Source organism: Numida meleagris, chromosome 1 (assembly GCF_002078875.1).
Source record: "Numida meleagris isolate 19003 breed g44 Domestic line chromosome 1, NumMel1.0, whole genome shotgun sequence".
NCBI lineage: Eukaryota > Metazoa > Chordata > Aves > Galliformes > Numididae > Numida > Numida meleagris.
Genome location: NC_034409.1, coordinates 177,013,476 through 177,033,135, shown reverse-complemented (window position 1 = coordinate 177,033,135; position 19,660 = coordinate 177,013,476). Strand labels below are relative to the sequence as shown.

Below are 19,660 nucleotides of genomic sequence, written 5' to 3'. Positions count from 1 at the left end.
ATGTTGTTATAGTAAAAATACAAAAAAAAGAAAATTGTTGGTATTAAACATTACACATGAAAATTCCTCCAAAATTCTGACTCCCACAGCTTAAGAATGTCTTTCAAGGAGATTATTTCGCTATAACATTGAGTTAGAAAACACCACTCTGCCAGTATCCACTGATTCTAAGTCTGATTATATAAATCACTTATATTTGCTATCATGACATGTGATCAACTCAGATTTGTGGTGATGCAACTCTTTTTCCCCTGCAATAATGCATGCTATTCAACCAGAAGTCTGCGTCCAGCATTTCACAATGAAAGAAAACATGTCTTTGAAATCTAGCGTACGTTTTTAACTCCTGGCAATACACAAGGGGAAAAAAAAGTCAAGAGATCAAGACATGTTGCCAGACTAAAATATGTCATTTCTATTCCAGCATATCAATCTCTCACCTCTCATAACTTCAGTCATTAATATACATGTCCATCATCATAAGCAGTTCATTTACTGCTAATACAGTACTCTGATTTTCTGCATGTATGTAAAATTGCATATTTATTACCGGTACTGAGCACCCATCCCATCTCAGCAGTCAGTGAATGGCATCAAAATACTGTTGCTAAAACTATCCACTTAAGCAACTGCAAACTGCTTTGGAAAAACAATCCCAGCAACGCAGCAGCGTATATGAAGTACCACCAAAGGTTATTAGAAGCAATAGAGAAAAGTCTTGCAATTTAAAAAGCAGTACTTTCCTGAGCTTAGTACCGATACTCCAAGACTTCTCCCTACAACACGGAGCCAAAATAAAGGCATGAGTAACACAAACTTATCAGTTCATTTAGCAAGTAAAAGATTGTGCTGTAATCCAAGAGAAAATTATAGCTCAGTACGTCACAAAACTTTTTCAACGTCAATCATTCAAGAATTAAACATGGAAGGAAAAGGAGGAACCTAAATTGACAAAATAAGGACAAACCCCTATTTTTAAAGGCTAACAGTACCCTATTTGACTGTAATGATGGCAGTGCTCAGTGCTGGTAGTACAATTAACTGAAACTAGTCAATGCTCAATGACCTGTTCTGGCTAGCTTACCAATATTCTCATTAAGCTTAGCCAGCCTGCCTCACATGCAGATATTGTTCACTTATTCTTCAACTGCAACAAGTTCTTATCCTACATAGTCACTGTCCCCAGAGATTTTCAAGAGCCGTGTAGACGTGGCACTGAGAGATGTCGTTTAGTGGGCATGGGTGATTGGCTGAAGGTTGGAATAGATGTTTTTAGTGGTCTATTCCAACCTTAGCAATTCTATGATTCTATACCATGCAAACGCATGCATACTTCCTCCAAGGTAACCCATACTAGAAAGGCTCCCTGTACTATCAAGTCAGTTTCAGGCAGCTATGATAAAAGGAAAGCAGCTGGGGAGCATAATATAGAGTGGAGTCCCGCACAGCTTCTGTAAGAGGCCACAAAAGCTTCTTATCTATACCTCACAAAAGCTCTCTAACAGATCTTAAGAGCCAATCACTTAACAGCTAATTCTTTTCAGAGACATATTCATTTTAGCAGTTTATTGACTGGACGAGGTATAGAAATAGGCAGAAAGCAGTCTATCAAGTTCATGCCACACAAGAGACTAATAAACACCTTCAAGCAATCCATAGGGCTGAAAAAATATATTCTAAGTGTCCAAAATGTACATGCCAAGGTCTGGCACAGAGGGCAATAAATCAATAACCCTCATCAATACAGAGATAGTTCCTGAAACCAGTATTTCCCAGCTTAGGAGAAAATTTATTAGCTGCATCTAGCATTACAGTTACACTTAAGTGTTATGATATGGTCTAACAGACTCCCTCAGAACATGCTTGCTTCAGGTGATATAAAAATGAGCGGTTCTGCAAATGTCAGCCCAACACTAGTTAAATCCATCTCAGACGTCTCTAGCTTTCAAATACTGCTATCATGCAAGTTTTCCTTTACTGAAGATAATTCAGCTCCCCATAACAGGAAAAGTCACAAGTAGCACGTGTAAAGGGCAGTCAAAAGTTACAGTTCCAGCAGAAATGTTCTGAGAAAGTACGCTAAGATCAGTAATTAAAGATCTACTACTGAAAGTTGTTTTCCCCTCCCCCCCCCTTCCCATTAATTTCTTTGGAGGTTTCTGCTTCTTTGGGGTTATTTTTTTCAGTGGTGGTAAGGTTGTTCATGGCCTGGGGAAAAAAAAAAGTCTCTACAAGGAGTCAACCTAAAATTCAGATATTGTAGAGACAAACACTGTTTTTACCTATTCAGAATATTTTTCCCTTTCTAAAATTGTGGTTACGTGTTACAATAGCTTGTTTTGAAATTACACATTTATTTCTAGAAGTTTGGGTTTTTTTTAAATCAAATTTAAGATCTGCAGTCATAGCACAAAACCTACAAAGCAAGACAATGATGGATATAGTTAAACATTAAAATCTAGAAAGTGAAAGGCTATGAACTGACAGCCATAAATACACATTTTAAATCTATAGATATATAAAGCATACCTTGTGGATCTTGCTAACCAGCATTAGCAGTTACAATATCAGTACTTACAAAGCCTCTTAACTGAAATTTTCAAGTAGAGTACACTAAAACAATAAGCAAAATTTTAACTATGAAACTAAAGTCATCAATTTATCCTTCAGATTACTACTTCAAAACAACTTGATCTTGACAATGACTTCCTTTGGAATTAATCCTAAAGTTCATCTTCTGCAAATGAATAAGCTTGTTTCCACTTTGCAGTTATAAAGGTTTCAGTGAATGCAAGTGGTGAATAATGTATTTTAAAAGGGAGACTGAGCAAATACAGTCATCTTTTAATTAATTCACACTACTCTTAGTTAAGCCACAGTATTTACTAAGTTTTGTAAACACTTTCAAATTTAAAATAGAAATACAGAAAAAAATACTGCTTAAGTTTATCATTTTAAGTTAATTTTAATGAACATCAGGAAGCTCCCTAAAGATATTTTAAAGAAGTTTTCTATGTTTCAGTCTTGTTTAAAAGCCGATATTCTGGTTAAGTAATATTCCAAACTGTTTCAAGTCTGCATGTACAGGGCAAATACTAATTATTAAGATGGTACTCTTCTAAACTTCAAAGTTTTTAGAAGTGACAATAGTGTAAGTCACAAAAGTAAACTGAGAATACTTGCAAATACAGATTCGCAATAAATTTATAGGATACAATTATTTATTAAACTTTTGTCAAGTATGTCAACAAGAATTGATCTATTTTATGTACCGCATCATTTCACTGCATACACTTACAGTTCCAATTTTTCTGATCAGGTCCCTCCAGAAGAACACCAAACACTTTCAAAACAGAAAATTCCTGTCTTGCCATCACCTAATTTCCAGAGCATTACCCTTTCCTTGCCTCTTGGTTTCTCTTATATTGCACATAGCTTTTTTTTCCTCCCACAGATATTTAAAACATATTAACTGGAAATAAGAAAGCTGTTTGTAAGGAACTCATGTTTTTTTTTTTCCTATTTCCCAATACTGTTTACTCCATTTTACCAATAGTTGCCACTAATGAATTACACTTGAGTAATATGTACAGTCCCAAAGAAAAAGAAATTTTACATTACAGAAGCCTTTTTCCTTCAGATCCCTACCTCCCATGTTAATTGCTCCACGAGGACCCATATCACCCATTCTCATTTCCTGTTCTCTCTGTAAGTAAACATAATTTTCATGATCAACCTATCATTATTAGAATTTAAAACATTCCCATTTATTCAATGAAAATGATAAATGTCAAAGTTTTAAAGTTTCCATTAATTACAAAAATGTACACAGGATAAAGTCAAATATATTCCTCTACTTGTATAAAATCAAATGTAGAAGTTCAACTTCACAACACAGAATAATTGTTTCATAACACTAAAGGTTAAATATCACAAGTTTCACTTATCAGATGCAATTTTCAGTTCCCAAAAAGTTATCATTAAAAACAATCATCTGCAAATGACTCCATCTTCAGTCAATGTTCTTAATTAAATTAACAGCATAAATCGTCAATGAGGGTCTTATTACATTGTAGCCTAAAGGCCAACGTTCAATAATAAAATTAAATCTGCCTTTACAACTTAAACCAATGGCTTTAGTGGAAACCAAGGTCTGACGTGTTACATCATGGTATATAAATTCAACCTGCCAGTTCAACTTTGAACAAAGATTTTTTACTTAAACAAGCTGTGGTACAGCTTTGCTATCTCAGTTCAGAAACTGGCCATCTTTTTGAAACTAGCACAGAAATGTAGTACTGGTGTAAATTGTATAACATGCATTTAAACTAAACAGAGAAATAAATGAAATTGATTCAGATTCAATCAATGCTCAGTCATCCGACATTTAAAAAGTTCTGACACTACTGATCATGGACCATGTCCTGCTGTGAAACAATATGCAAAAAATCATTACTTCAGAGAAAATAAATCTATCACAGGCTGTGAGTGATGCTGGTATTACTGTTCGCATCAAAAAGATGAAGCAGGAATTTCACAGTTTATGAAAAACAATGAAACTTACACCAAAGAAATATATTCCCATGAATTTTCTGGAAGAACGTTAAAATATTTTTCACCCTTAAGCGAATACACATGCATTTTGTGAATAAATACATACAAAAAATTTACTTGATTCTGAAAATCACTCCTCTTACAATTTACAAGTTCAGACACACTTTGTAAACAGTTTTATTATCCTACACAATTGAGTCAGTCTTGCTAAAAGTCATTTTTAACTGAATATTTGTAATTTCAAAATGCATGCATCATAGCATTTTTACAATTTCACAAAATCATTTCAGTTACACTACATTTGGGATGCAAAAACATCAGTGTCTTCTACCACTGCACACTGAAAGTGGCAGTCACCAATATTTGAAAGTACAGGGTCAATACTTCAGTAAAAATAATACCGATATAGGAAACTGTCTTAAAGTGTATGAAAAACCACTCTCAGGTCAGGAACTTCTGGGAACTATTAATCTAGGAAATGTACTTAACATGACTACACAGATTGGAAAGGAATAAGGTTTAATATAGCCATGAGGAAAATAAGACCTTGTAACTAAAAGACAAATTCAGGTTTCCAGGTCCTGCTACAAGAGGCTGGTTGATGAACAATAAGAAGGACCTCTTCTTCTAACGCCAGAGCCCACATTACAATTCTGTTATAGAAGAATGTGCAACTACTTCGTCAGATCTTTCACAGTAATGTTAACCAACATTTTCATACAACATCATCAGTTTGATTTGGATCAATCACACATGTAGTTGCAAAATGAGCATACAATCTTGTTGATATGAGCCTGCTACTACACCTCAGCTCTGAGACAGAGAGGCTAAAAAGTATATTTCATCCCATTGTCAGCCCCTCACCCAGCACAGTAGAAAGACATCACGGCTACAGGTTTCTGTGAATCAGACCACGCATGCACAAACACATGCACAGATGTCTGTTTGTGAATAAAAACTTTTTTCAGAAAACCTACAAACAACTACAAGTGAATGCACAGGGTTTTGAATTACTGCACAAAATCTAATTTGGGAGGCTTCCAACTCTTGCAACATCAAATCAGGAGTGATGCCTCTGCAAGCTGTATGGTTTTTTTTTTCTTATTTCTAATTTGAAATGTGTCATACAAGGCAGGGTCAAGTACAATAAGGCAATAAGTACAGAGCTACAAAATTATTACTTCCTAGAATTAAGTAGCTTTTTTCTGAGAAAGACAGAAGCATTGGCAAACTACATAATACACGCTAAATTTCCTCAATCCAATAAACTACTGTTTTTTCTCAACTTGAAATTCTACAAGTCTTTGGTTACCAGTCAGTAAAACAGAAAAGGCAGGAGAAGTGGGACTGATAGCCACGTTCCATTTTGTTTTGTATTTAAGTCTACTGTAATCACATTAACAACAACAAAAATTTATTACTTATCATTTTGTAGCTTTACCTTCAGTGCTGAATTTCTACCGTATAAAAATATTTCTGGTGTAGACTTCAGATCCATCAACTTAGAATCTCTATCTGCTGATCTGTCTACATACTTTGAAGAAGTATTATTCCTATTGTTTTATGCTTAGATTGTAGCATTCTTGTACATTTTCAGTACGGGGACATGAATTATGCAGCTAACACAAATTTAAAACATTTAAAGTAAATCCCCTATCAAGAAAAACCACTCAGCATTAACTGACAGCATGTATCATGAAAGTGATTAAATGCTTGACATATTAAAGATAAAAACTTATACTTACTTAATTTACCAAAGCTTTTACTTGAAGGAATCCAGATACAGTCCTACCCCACAAAAATTGTGAACTAACAGATTTATACCATGCAAGTAGGAACTGAAGAGTACAGATAAATCTGGTTGACTATTCCACATCATTTGCCTGAAACACCGCAAAGAAAGGAATACCAACAGGCAGTTCTGATAGAGCAGTTTAATTGCTGCTGGTTGATACTGTTGAACATAATGATAGTGAGATCGCCTTCTAAGGGCTTCCTTTCCTCACTTTGACTACCCATTCTCCTGTTGAGTAGCAGCCTGCTTCAGCACCTCCCTGAAGCCACCCCTTACCATCCATTACAGGGAGGCAAAATTGAGCAGCAAGAGTACTAAATTTTTACTAGTCAAATACACAGGCAAGCTGTTAAGAACCTCTGAAGTCAGCTGGTACCTGGAAAAACAGCTTAAACTGGAAGAGAACAAGAAAAAAAATGATGATATGCAATTACAAGAGAGACCAATAAAAAGCTCTAAGACAACAGATGAGTAGTAAAGTATAACAATTTTTGAGAAGCTCCTTTGTCAAAAATAGAACGGAAGCATACAATGAATAATATCCTATTTTCAAATAATAATTCTTCCTACAAGTCAAAAGAAAGTTTACCAATCCCGGTGTGTGATTTTCCTAAGATATTTCACAACTCACTAATGCAAATGGATCTAAAAAGGATCTGACTAATCCAAGTATTCTGCTTTTAGAAAAACTTATGATGGCAACTAACAATAGCACTATGGTTGCTAATTACTCCAGGTGCAAGCATTAAAAATTTTATTTCCTTACATTTCCAACTCCTTCTAATGTTAACTGCAGAAATCAGATCTACAAAAAAACTGAATACTGCTTTCAAATTGCATATATATACATACATATATGTATATATATACATATATATCATGTATTTAATATAGTACAGATTCCCCCGCTTCAAATATTACAATCAATATTTCTTGAGCACTGCACCTTTATCACGTACAATGTTCTTGCACCCTAATCACCACTGATAGTAATCTTAAGTACACACAAAATTGTCAAGATAATTCTTCATGATTTTAAAAGATATTAGTACATTCTTAAGCACTCTATGAAACCATGAAATTTACAGTTTTGAACAAACAGTAAAGACGAGATACAGGAGACAATACCAGATATAATTCCTTTCTCACACCAAATACAACTAGTTACAAAACTTGTTTTTTTTTTCTTGTTTTGTTGCTTGATTTTGTTTTGTTAAAAAGACAAAGACACAAACTAGTACTACTTTTTTTTTTTCCTGGAAACATACCTTGCAATTGCGGCCATCTAAAGAAACAACACATTTCTGCCTCCAAGTGATATGATATTCATAGTAACAAAACAGTCCAAAATTTATGGAATGGGATGTGTATGGTTGGAATATTTTATAAGAGCAAAAAGCAAGATACCAAAATAAATATCGAGAAAATAGATCACACAGTTTTCTTCAAGTGTCACTGATCAGAAGCTTCCCAATTCACATAGAACTACTCACCTTTCAGCTAAGGAAATGGTCACCAAAACAATAAGGCACAGCAGTAAAATAATGCCTTACAAAAAGAAAAAGCACTTACCCCATCAACTCAGGTTTGAACAATAAGAAACATAACAGTTAACCAAGTTCTACATATATAACAAAATATGATCCACACAAACGTTCATATTTACCTGTTTTCAATGAACTCAACTCCCTTACAGATTTTATAGTTGACAAATTTGGTATGACATTTCTCAACCTTAGTGTAAATCATTACTTTCTTCTAAAGTTTCTTTTTCTTTCATTAAATTCTGTCTAGTTTGAAAAAAGAAAAACATTTCCATTGGCCTCTACAGGAAGCTTAAGTGATTTTGGTGTAATCTTCCTTAACCCTCACACAAGATCATTTATGCAAAGCCATCTATATTTTAAATACAAACTACTTAAGTGGTTAACTTAATCATCTATTAGGCACTCAAAAATAAGAGTACATGGGATACTTCTGCCTACACACTGTTCACCCATTCCTCATAATATTCTGCCACTTCAATCCAGCATCTCCAGTTTTTCAGTTCACTAGAAATTATGCTGCCAATGAAGAGTTAAAGAAAAGCCTTCTGCCTACCCACTCCTCAGCACCCTTTCCCTCTTAGATTTTTCCATCAAAACCTGTATGTAAGATCCTGAAAGTTTCAGTATAACAAAATATTTAACTTTATTCTATCACAGGAAAAATACCAATCTTATTTCAAAATGCAAGATCTCTTTGTAATCCTGATCTTGCTCAGCCCAAACAATAATTCTGTGAATGACAGCTCCCACTCAGGAAAGTTTAAAAAAACTCCCTTACATTACGTAAAATTATGCATACAAATACATTAAACAAGATAAAGTAAATGTAGCCTTAAAACATACATTATATATGAATGGCTTAATAAAATCAGGTTTAGTAAGTTATCAGTTGGACTTGGTCTTTGCAGAACACTGCAACAAGGTGACAGCAGACAATTTCTTCTTCAATGATTTAAGTAATGAAGAGACTTGATTGAAATGACTCACTAAATTAAATGATTAAAGAATCTATACTACAAGAATCTTATGAGTAAAAAAACAGTAATTAATGTTGAATGAAATATATGCAAATATATATTTCAGTAAATGCTACAGGTTGGAAAAACATTCCTAATTAGAGCAAAAATTATGATTTGGTTGTTTACCAAAAAATATCATTTCCCTTATGAAAAAAGATGCATGATTAGTCCGGCACACTCAGTTCACCGAGGGTAGTTCTCAGCACCTGAACACCACAGAATAAGAAAGTACTTAAAGAAAGCCAAAAATATTTTCTGCTTTTTAAGATGAAGCTGTTCCCTAAGAAACACATACATTTGAAGCAACATTTTAAAACTGCTTCCCAGTAAAATATAAGACAGAGGTACTGAATACTGGATTTATTACTAAACATGCAAAACAGCTAACTCAGCATGATATTGTCAGTCTCAACATAAACATTTCATAGGGAATTAACAAGTGAAGAGGATAGCACTTTATCACAGAACTTCATTAAATAAGTACTGTATCATCTAACGCACATTGGTACCAGCTGATAGACTGTAGACAGAAATGGCAGGAGGGACAGATCATGCACACCTCCGCTATAGACTCATAAGAAATTGTTTTAAAGAAGTTATATTATTGTAAATTTGCTTAAATTTAATACCAGTTATTTCTGATCTTTATTATAAGATGGAAGACAATTTAAGGTCTTCCTTTATTGAACTATCAAGATCTTTGTTAAGGTCTTCACTTTGCTTAGCTTCTACTTACCAAAGCACGCAATTTATTTTTTGGCAGAGCATACGGTGTTAAAAAAAACTCTGACCCTCCCAGTGTGCTTTGTGTTGCTAAGTCATTCGCCTACAGCTACATTCAAAGTGGAATCCAAGTCTAATTTCAATATAAACTGTTGAGTGATGTTTAAGTCTGGTCTATACTGACAGTTCCAGAAAAGAAAAGTTTAATTGCACCGTCCTCCACTTTATCAAGGCATTTAGGGGACAACTCACTCCTTAAGTAATTACATTTAAGAATTCCCTGAAATAAACCACTATTTAATACAGAAGATGCAGCCACTAACTAATCTTTCTGCCTAGTAGATGAGGGAAAGGCTGCTAGTGTAATCTACCTAGACTTTAGCAAAGTCTTTCATTCTGTCACCCACAGTACTCTCCAGGAGAAGCTGGCAGCCCGTGGTTTGGACAGGTACACTCTTCACTACGTAAGGAACTGGCTGGATGGCTGCACCCAGACAGCGGTGGTGAATGGAGCTAAATGCTGGGGAACACTACTCATGACCATCACCAGGGGTCAGTCCCGGGGCTAGCTCTTTTTTGTCTTTATTGATGATCCTGTCAAAAGAATTTGGGAAGAAGAGCTGATCTGCCTAAGGGTAGGACAATTCTACAGAGGCATCTGGATAGGTGAGATTGATGGGCTGAAGCCAATCATATGAGTTTCAACAAGAACCAAGTACCAGGTTCTGCACTGTGGTCACAACAACCCCAGGCAACGCCACAGGCTCGGGGCAGTGTCTGCCAAGACTGTGCAGACAATCTAGCAGTGTTAGTTGACATGAGTTAGTAGCGTGCCCAGGTGGCCAAGAAGGCCAATGGCATCCTGGCTTCTATCACTAATAGTGCAGCCAGCAGGAGCAGGGAGGGGATCATACCTCTGTACTCAGCACCAGTGAGGCTGCACCTTGAGTACTGTGTTCAGTTTTGGGTCCCTCACTACAAGACAGTGAGGCCCTGGAGTGTGTCCAGAGAAGGGCAACAAAGCTGGTGATGACTCTGGAGCACAAATCTTATGGAGAGCAGCTGAGGGAAGTGGGATTGTTGAGGCTGGAGAAGAAGCTCAGGGAGACCTTATTGCTCTCTACAACTCCCTGAAAGGAGGCTGTGGGCCTCTTCTCCCAGGTAACAGCGATATGATGGGAGGAAACGATCCTAAGTTGTGCCAGGGGAGGTTCAGGTTGGATATCAGGAAAAATTTCTTCTCTGCAGGAGTGGTTAGGTATCAGAACAGGCTGCCTAGGGAGGTGGTGGAGGAACCATCTTGAACAAGAAGTTCAAGTAAAGGGTAGATAAGGCACTGAAGGACATGGTTAGTGGGCATGGTGGTGATGGGCTGACAGTTGGACTGGATGATCTTAGAGGTTTTTTCCCACCTTAATAACTCTATGATTCTAGTAAATTATTTTTTTTAACTGACAGTCTGACTGCTTGCGCAATGCAAATTATCCTGTCAATTTATCTACTGAATGTGTTCAATACCAGTATAACAGTGCAGATGGTTTAGTGAGTATGGTGGTGATGGGTTGATGGTTGGACTACATGACCTTAGCGGTCTTTTCCAACCTTAATGATTCATTTAATTATTCCATCAAATTTGTAAGCACCAAGAACAATGAAAAATCCTATAAGTGAACACACATTTCTACTGAACACTATTCCAACAATCTCATTTTTTGCATTAAGACTCAAAGACTGCCACCTATAGCAGCCTTATTAATGCAATCTGTTAAACATTAATTGTGCTTTCTTGGGTATTTTCATCGCATTCTATCAAATCTCAAAATTATTTGCTGCAAGCAATTGTAAGACTAGTTTCAACAAGACTTGTAAGATTGTTTACCTCAAAATCTAAAGCACATCCGAGTATATTAATACTTGCTGTTATTACACATTAGCCAATATTTTTTTCTTATTTTCCAAATATGCCTGTTATTTATAAGATGGAGGAGTTCACACTTCGTTCTTTTATTTTACTCATAATGCAGAAGAGCCAATATTTTATCTTCTAGATCTTTCATTTCTGGTGTCTCTCACATTTGACTCTTTTTAAGTCCAAAATTTTCTAGTTAATTCCATCTCTAAGAGAGTAAAGCGGTGACATCTTGCAGAACATGAGCATTCGCTTAATCAAAATTTAAAAAAAATTAAATTAAAAAAATTAAAAATGAAACATATATATTTTATAAAATATGGATGAAAACACCATTACAATAACAGGATTTCTTTTTTTTTCAACCACCAAGAACCCCCAAACACTCCACTATTCATCAACTTCCATTTCGCACACTGGGTTTTCCAAACTATAAGTGTTTTTCAGTTACTACTTCATAATTAGTGAAAGGAAAACTTGTAGAAAAAATACTGAAGGAAGAAGGCAACTGAAGAGGTGAGGTTCTTTCAAGAAAGCATTAGCTGAAAACAGCAAATACCAGAGAGCAGAACATGTGTGCAGTAGAGTAATTGCCGGTGAATTATTAGTTTAAATAATGTAAAAAAAATTGATTTATTTTTTTAAAAATTAAGTTCGAGGAAGAAAGTTAAAAACTAGATTAGGAAAACAAATCAAAGTATTTGCAACTGTTACATGAAAGAAATTTTCTCACTGCTGTCATGAGAAGCAGAAAATAATTACTGTGTTGAACTACATGGGATAAGGCAAATGAAGTGGAAATGAACATCTAAGTGGAAAAAACATGAATAACCATTATTGCTTTTTTTTTTTTAACTCATCATCTGAGCCAGAAAAGGTAGTAAAAAGGTCTGTTTTTATTCAAGTCGTTTATTAATAAATAATTCCGAATTATCTTAAAGACAACTGATAATTCAGATTCCAATTCTGATCAAAGATACTCATCCATCTTTAGTATTAAATACTGGTCATCACTATTACAGAAGTTGTCTGCATTCCCATAGCAGATATTTTTCGAGCATCTTTACCTAGTGACCTTACATAATAAGCTTGAGCCTTATCTTCTGCAAAAAATTAAAGATTCAATAATTTGAATAAAAGCACTAATACATTTATTAAAAAATTGTTTTTTTTTCTTATGATATTTTATCACCTAAGCTACTGCAACTTTGCTCATTCTTTCAGACTGCTGTATTACTCGCCAAAAATTCAAGAACAGCCCGTACTGAGATAGGTCTTTTCTGCTTGTCATATAGTTATTTGCTGCTTCTCTTCATGTTGTTATATTTGAAAACAATGCAATGATGTATAGTTATTTCCCAAATTCCCACCATACCCACCACCATTTGTTACACAACAAAATACTGTGTATGTAACAACACAGAATAAAAAAGGCACATTAACTGTAGTTCGTCACTTTCTCCAAACCTGTAGAAAATGTTATTCAGCAGACAAAATTATATAAACAGATGGCAAAACATGGCACCGAACAAACTCCACGTTATTCAGAATAACTAGGAATAAAATCCACTTAATTACATGCTTCAGTCAACCACCATCGTCTCCACCTATTCAGCCAGAGGAAAAGCTTACCAAGCCCCTTCACTGTCCATGGCTATACAGATAAAGCACAGAAAGCATAACTGCAAGGCAGATTTTTTCAGACGCCATCACTGGGAGCAATTTGAGAGCAAACAGGAACATAGGTGTTCTGTCAGAAATTGTCCTCGATCCAACAACTAACACTCACAAGGTAGACTTGTGCTTCTCCAAAATTTAAAGGTGAAATTCAGAAATACTTTTGATAAGACAATTGTGCTTAAAGAATGTAACCACTAACAGCATTGGAAATCCTTTAAGGAAAAGGCACATATCTGTATGTTAACTCTTGACTGTAACTTCCTCCCCACAACATTCTGTCAATTAACCTGGACCCAGAGAAGTTATGCAACACTGAACTAGTGTCTAAATACACTTCTCCTATTTCTATTATCTTCATTTTTTAAATGATAATGAAATGAAAACATGAAATACAATTCAACTTCTGAACATCGTACAATTTTTCCATTTGTAATCAATTTAAGGCACTTACTTGTTTACTTACCTGTAAAACTGTTTCTGAAAGTAATATTTACCATATGTCCCAGTTCACAAACGGTACGTGTAATCACTTCACAATACATTCAGAGCATATTAGATAATTTTGTGCTACAGTTGGCCTCATACCTTTATTTTAAAGAAATTGCACAAGAGTAGGTAAATATCAAAATAGATTATGACACATCCATGGAAATACGGAAGAAACCTTACTTTCTCAGAACAAGTTCCACTTAAGTACTCCACAATTCACCCTGGCAGGTGTGGAGTTAATGGGCTGTCTAATCGGTAACCAAGTCTGGATTAACTTTATCATCGTGCAGAAATTGAACATTTAACTGAAAATGGTGTTCTAAAACAATGCTACATTTTAGCTTTCATTGCACCTACAGAAATTATCACAATGAACATCGGAATGTCTCAAAATTACAATTTTCCCCAACTTCAAGACAAATTATCTGATTAAGTGAAAGTCGTCAATAATTACTTAGAAGAAAAATAACCAGCTAAGAATGTAGCTATATCATGAAGTATGTGTTTATGTAAAAACATAACTTTTAAAATTTGTCAAGTATAACATTACAAAATCACCTTAAAGTAACTTTTACAGCAACACTAGTTATAGCCACAGTGACTTTTCTAAGAAAGATTCTTTTTTGGAGTTTTGTGTTACTGTTTTTAATCCCCTTGTCAAATAGGGTATTCATTGACTGAATTGTAACTAAAAGTCCAATTGCAGACGCCATTCGGTAACTGAATGGAGGCATCAGGTGATTAGTATACACAAAAATTTACAAAACAGAAGCTGAAAGCCAAAGTTTTAAACCAAGACTAAAGGGTGCTCTCCTCAATATTAAGAGATCTTATAGGAAAAACTTTCAATAAACATGCGTACTTCTTTTAGAAATGAATGTTCTTAACAGTCAGGATAGTTCAGTATTTAAGAATTCACCAGTGAACTTCTGGCCAGTTCACACACAGCACTTAACACATGAACAAAAAAAGCATCAGTGAAGCTGCCTGGCATGATACCAGGCTCCATACCTCTGCAGAGCTTCCCAGTGAACATTCTAATACAACCTGGAAGCCGTTTACTGTGAAACAGGAGGAAGATGAGGTACACTAATACTCTGACTAATCAGAGTTCTGAATTAAAAACTCAATATCCATTGAACCAGGCAATTCTAGAATTTTCATAAATTTAAGAAACTGGTATTTGAACAAATCTAAATGGATTGAAAAAATACTGCTTTGTAGTTAAGTCTCCTGACTCAAGTACATATGCAGTAACTCTTGTGTTAGTGCCTGCCTTCATCAACAGATATTTAAACAACTATTATATGTAATATAGAGCAGACTTGAAAATCATATTAGAGATAATGGGAATCCCAATGTAATAGGGACAAACAAGAAAACAGACTTTTCTTTCTTACAGAATATACAAGTTTCCATGAAGATAAACAAATGCTCAGTAATTCAGAAAATGGGTATGGGGGAGACCACACACCAAGTGAAAAAAAAGACTAAAAGCTCTAACACCATATACAGAAGAGAATCAGTAACATAATTTTGACCTTATACTACCCTTGCCACATCCTGCATTCTTATGAATACACTCAGAAGAGACATGAGCTAACCTGCCACAAGTGTAACTATCAAGAAAACTGCCTTCAGCACCATTAGGAAAAGCAGCATACTTCCTGTCATGTACACAACAAAACTAATACAAATACTCTTTCATCTCATTCAAAAGTGAAGCTAAGTTAGCAAGTTGGTAGCTGCTGCAGAAATGATGTTTGAGAAAGAATTCTTTAACGAGAAATATTAAACAGAATAATTGACCCCTTTAAAACTACAACAGTCCGTTTCTATTAACCAAAACATTAAACTCGCCAATTGAAAATACATTTGTCTCGTGTTTCCAAAAAACACTAATTAAAAATGTCAGTGTATCTAAAAATACCAGCAGATCTCTGGAAAGATGAAGTGGAACCTTAAGAAAAATATGACAATATAAAATATTAGACTTACGTTTCATATTCTTTACAAAAGAATTAGTCATCCAAAGCAAGCACTAAGTAATGAGGTAAACCTGCTCGATGCCTACACTGCAGCAATTAGACTTGTCAAAGACTCATTAAAAAAACTCATTTACTTAAAAATAAAGAGCCGCGTTCAGCTTGATATGAATGGAGAGATAACCTCACTGAAACAAGCTCCTTCCTAGGTTGTAGTTCACTGCGTTATCACTGTCGAAGTCTTCCATTCTGCCAGCTACTGAAGAAAAACGTTAGAGGCTAAGCAGGTCAGGTCTCATTGCTTGCACTAAGAAAAAAGCTACTTAAAAGGCACTGCATCCTGAGAGAGAGAAACTGGGAGTGGAAATAAGCTCTCCTCACATCCATCAAACAGTTCCTCTAGAATTCTATGGACACACTTATCACTCTCTAGGTGTTTCATTCTTCCTTCAGTGCAGAGCCTTTGAATAAAGACAAACTTTTCTAAGTACAGGAACTTATTTTGGCTGCAAGTTTCAATTCAAGAAGTATCTCAGGATTCACACAAGTGGACAAGTCCAAAATAGGTACTGAGTAGATAACTGAAACTGAATGTTATCTCTTCTTAGCTTGGATAAATACATGTACAAATTCCAAGTTAAACTTAAGTCCAGAAGCTGAGGAAAAGAAAATGAAAATGATTAAGGCAAATATTAATTTTAGTCTCTTAAATATGTACAGCATTCAACAAAACAATTATGTTTATAAGTGATTTTTTTTCCATTCTACAAAAGTCTCATTCTTATCTGTCAGAAGATAGAAAACCCAAGAGAAGTCAGTATTTGTGGAACTTTGTTCGGTGGCTTTTTTTTTAAAACTATAGTCCTCATATTTGCTTCTTAATGGAGCTTTCTAAATTGCACCTGCAAAATTCATTAAGCAAGGAAAAACTAAGCAAGCACATTGAGTATTTTATAAACAAGCACTAGATGGCAGTTTAACTCTTTCCATTAATAATTCGACAAAAAAGGCATCTGCTTCCTCTAAGGCCTCGTGAAAAACTATGACTGACCAAGGCTGATGGCCATTTGCCATTGTATAAGAAGTATCTTCAGAAAAATGATCATTTAAGTTTTTTGGCCTATCAGTCTTACTGAAAATTAATTAATTTGTAAACAGAAACAACCTAAAAAAACAGGGACAAAAGCCTGTATCAATTACCATAGATGAGAACAAGCTTGGGAATGCCTGCTAGTATATCTGTACTAGAGATCTACACATATTTGATAGCACATTAGTGAACAGCAATGTCTTTAGAATGGTCACTTGCTCTCTCTACAGGTTTACATGAGGTAAACATTAGTATGTTCTAAGCATTTTGTGCAAGCATTATAAGCTGACTGTGCCTGAGTAGAAGATTCAAATTTTACAGTCTCTTAGTTATTTGTAATAAAGCTTAATACAGGGAGACGAAGTCACATTACATAAAATATTCATCATTTGCACATACTGAAATATAAAATTACAAGTAAAATCCAACACTGCAATGATTATTTGCTTCATTGCTGAAAAACTACCTCAATGGCTTCCTTCATGCACATCAATTTAGAAAGTCAATTATGCACCATCCTAAAATGGTCACAGAATTAATGCTAATTAAACCTCCAAAATACCAAAGCTATTTATGGAATAAGATGTATCTCTGGAAATTTTTAACAACGGATTTATTACTGGAAATCTACCTTAATGTAGTTTTGCTCTGAGCAACGGTAAGAAAGAATCCTGCATACAGTGTGAATTCAAACTTCTTGTCTAACTGGTGCTTTGGCACATAGTAGTTCAGAAGATAGAAAAAAATCTATTCAGTTCTGTTCACTGAAGAGTCTAGATGTCCAAAAACCTGCTGCTGAATTATGGAGGTGTAAGAAAATCCAATTAATATTCTTCTCGCAAAGAAATCTACTACTGAAGTCGTATGGGACTGTAGAAGTGAGCCATTCCTCTGACATACCACAGTAGGCTCAAAATAAGTTGGTAGGGATGGGGAGGAAGCTTCATTTAGAAGCTGCTCTAAACGAAGACAGTTCTTAGAACAAAGACTGAATACATCAAATTACATTGACCAACTTTCTGGCATTCCTCGAACTACAAACTTTGCTATTGCTCTGACGTGATTTTTTTCTGATGGTTTTTTTTTGTGGATTTTGGTTTTTTTACCCTGATGCTCTGCACTGTGTTACGGCTTTCAAGTCCACTATATCCGTGCTGTTAAAGCAACCTCCACCACTCTAGTGCCTGCCACTTCATTCTGCTATTTAAGCAACATACTTAGCAGTGGAGCTTTTGTCTAAGAAAATAAAAGGAAAACGAATTTCTAGAGTTAATTTTTTACTCTTATTTTTGTGAATTAAGTATGAATACAAAGTCTTCCACAAAAGCAGCAGTAAGCTTTCAGAAGTTGAAAATGATTAATTCTCAAGAAACAATTCCTTATCTGTGCGAGTTACACTTGAAAAGAGGGAAGGTTCCCTTGCAGAAGTGGGAAGAAAGAGGAGAGAGGTGCCTAAAAATCTCAACGCTATCGTTAAACCATCAGTAAGAAGAGCTGTAAACTGCTGAAAGACAGTACTGTAGCTACTGTTTCATTAAGTACAGTATCCACTTTACAATATTTTGCAGCTTTACTATGGAAATGCAAGAATAATAATTCTACAAATCTGGGGCTCTTTTGTAAACACTTGAAAACTATTTTAATACACAAGATCTAAATAATTCTCTTTTCACTCTTATACATCAGTGATGTCAGTTAAAAATAACCCCTGGCGTTGGAATTATTTAGCCAAAAGACTGATTTAGAATTAATGTATATATGCATAGACCATTCACAATCAGGTACTAACCACTGCACAGTGAATAATATATTAAAAGCACTTAGAAAATTTTTAACTTAAAAAACGTTTGTGCTGCTGAAAAACATTGTTTACAATCACTATCTCCAAGCTCTCCTTTCAGGAGAAAAGACATATGTAAAATAAAAATAATAGGAAGAAGTTTCCTGATTAAGATATCACATAATTAATTAGAATGCATACATATATTGGGGTATAAAGGTTGTTTAGTTGAAATCTGCCATTATGAAGCACGGTAGAAAACCCTAAATGATACAGAGCTGTAAATCAACAGCTTATCTACTACAGACTGCACAACTAGCTTGATAAATTGTCTGGGCATCACGAGGAAGCCCACTGGATTAGCAGTCAATGCAATCAGATTTTTTTATATATATACACACAACCTCACTGTGAATGCTTCAGCAATGAAAACACTCATACAGAAAGCGTTTATCATCAGCTGTAACTAAACCAAATAACTGCTAATTGCATTAAGTTTGATTACAATAGATTTTTCAAAAGAGGTCATACTGAAAAATAAAAGTTTAACAAGTTAGGAAAATGATACAGAAGGAAGCTTTAAACAGGAAAGCCTGATACAGCAGCCTTATATGACAAGTTCCAATTGTGGTTGCCATCGCACTTACCATTTATGTCCTCCTTTTATACTGAACAGTAATAAGGAATAGGATATAAGTGAGGGAAGCTTACTTTTCAAAGCTTTTAAGAAACAAAAACAAGCATTAGAAAATTATTGGTTTCCTTCTAAATGCATGGTTGGCAGAAGACTTCAATGTGTAACATAATTTAAGCCAAAAGAGTTTATCGAGACCGGACATGATTGAAAACTACACCCCAGTATCATAAAATGTTGTGCTAACCAAGAAGAAACTTTTTTTCAACTCTCAAAACTGAAATTAACTTTTTTCAACGTATGCACAATGGTAATCTAGGACTAGATGAGACTATCAGATGGAGTCTGCTCACAGTAAACTAATTAAGACTAAATAAAAAACTTCAGCTGTATAAGAAATTCTATTAATACAAAAAAATGCATCATTTTGCAATCTCCAGATACGATTTACAATT

At 34.9% G+C, this 19,660-nt stretch overlaps 1 protein-coding gene across 12 annotated transcripts in view; it reads right to left on the bottom strand.

Moving 5' to 3' along the window:
- The window catches only part of PSPC1 (paraspeckle component 1), a 67,774-nt gene that overhangs the window by 32,310 nt on the left and 15,804 nt on the right, over positions 1-19,660 (bottom strand). For 8 of the 12 annotated variants that reach the window (XR_002433253.1, XR_002433255.1, XR_002433256.1 and 5 more), the window contains exon 7: positions 3,649-3,706. The exons of the other annotated variants lie outside the window; for them this stretch is intronic. Coding sequence is in view for 1 of the 8 variants with exons in the window: in XM_021380018.1 (XP_021235693.1) it covers positions 3,649-3,706 (58 nt within the window). In the remaining 7 variants the exon portion in view is untranslated. The remainder of the gene's footprint in view (positions 1-3,648; positions 3,707-19,660) is intronic. 12 annotated transcript variants of the gene reach the window in all.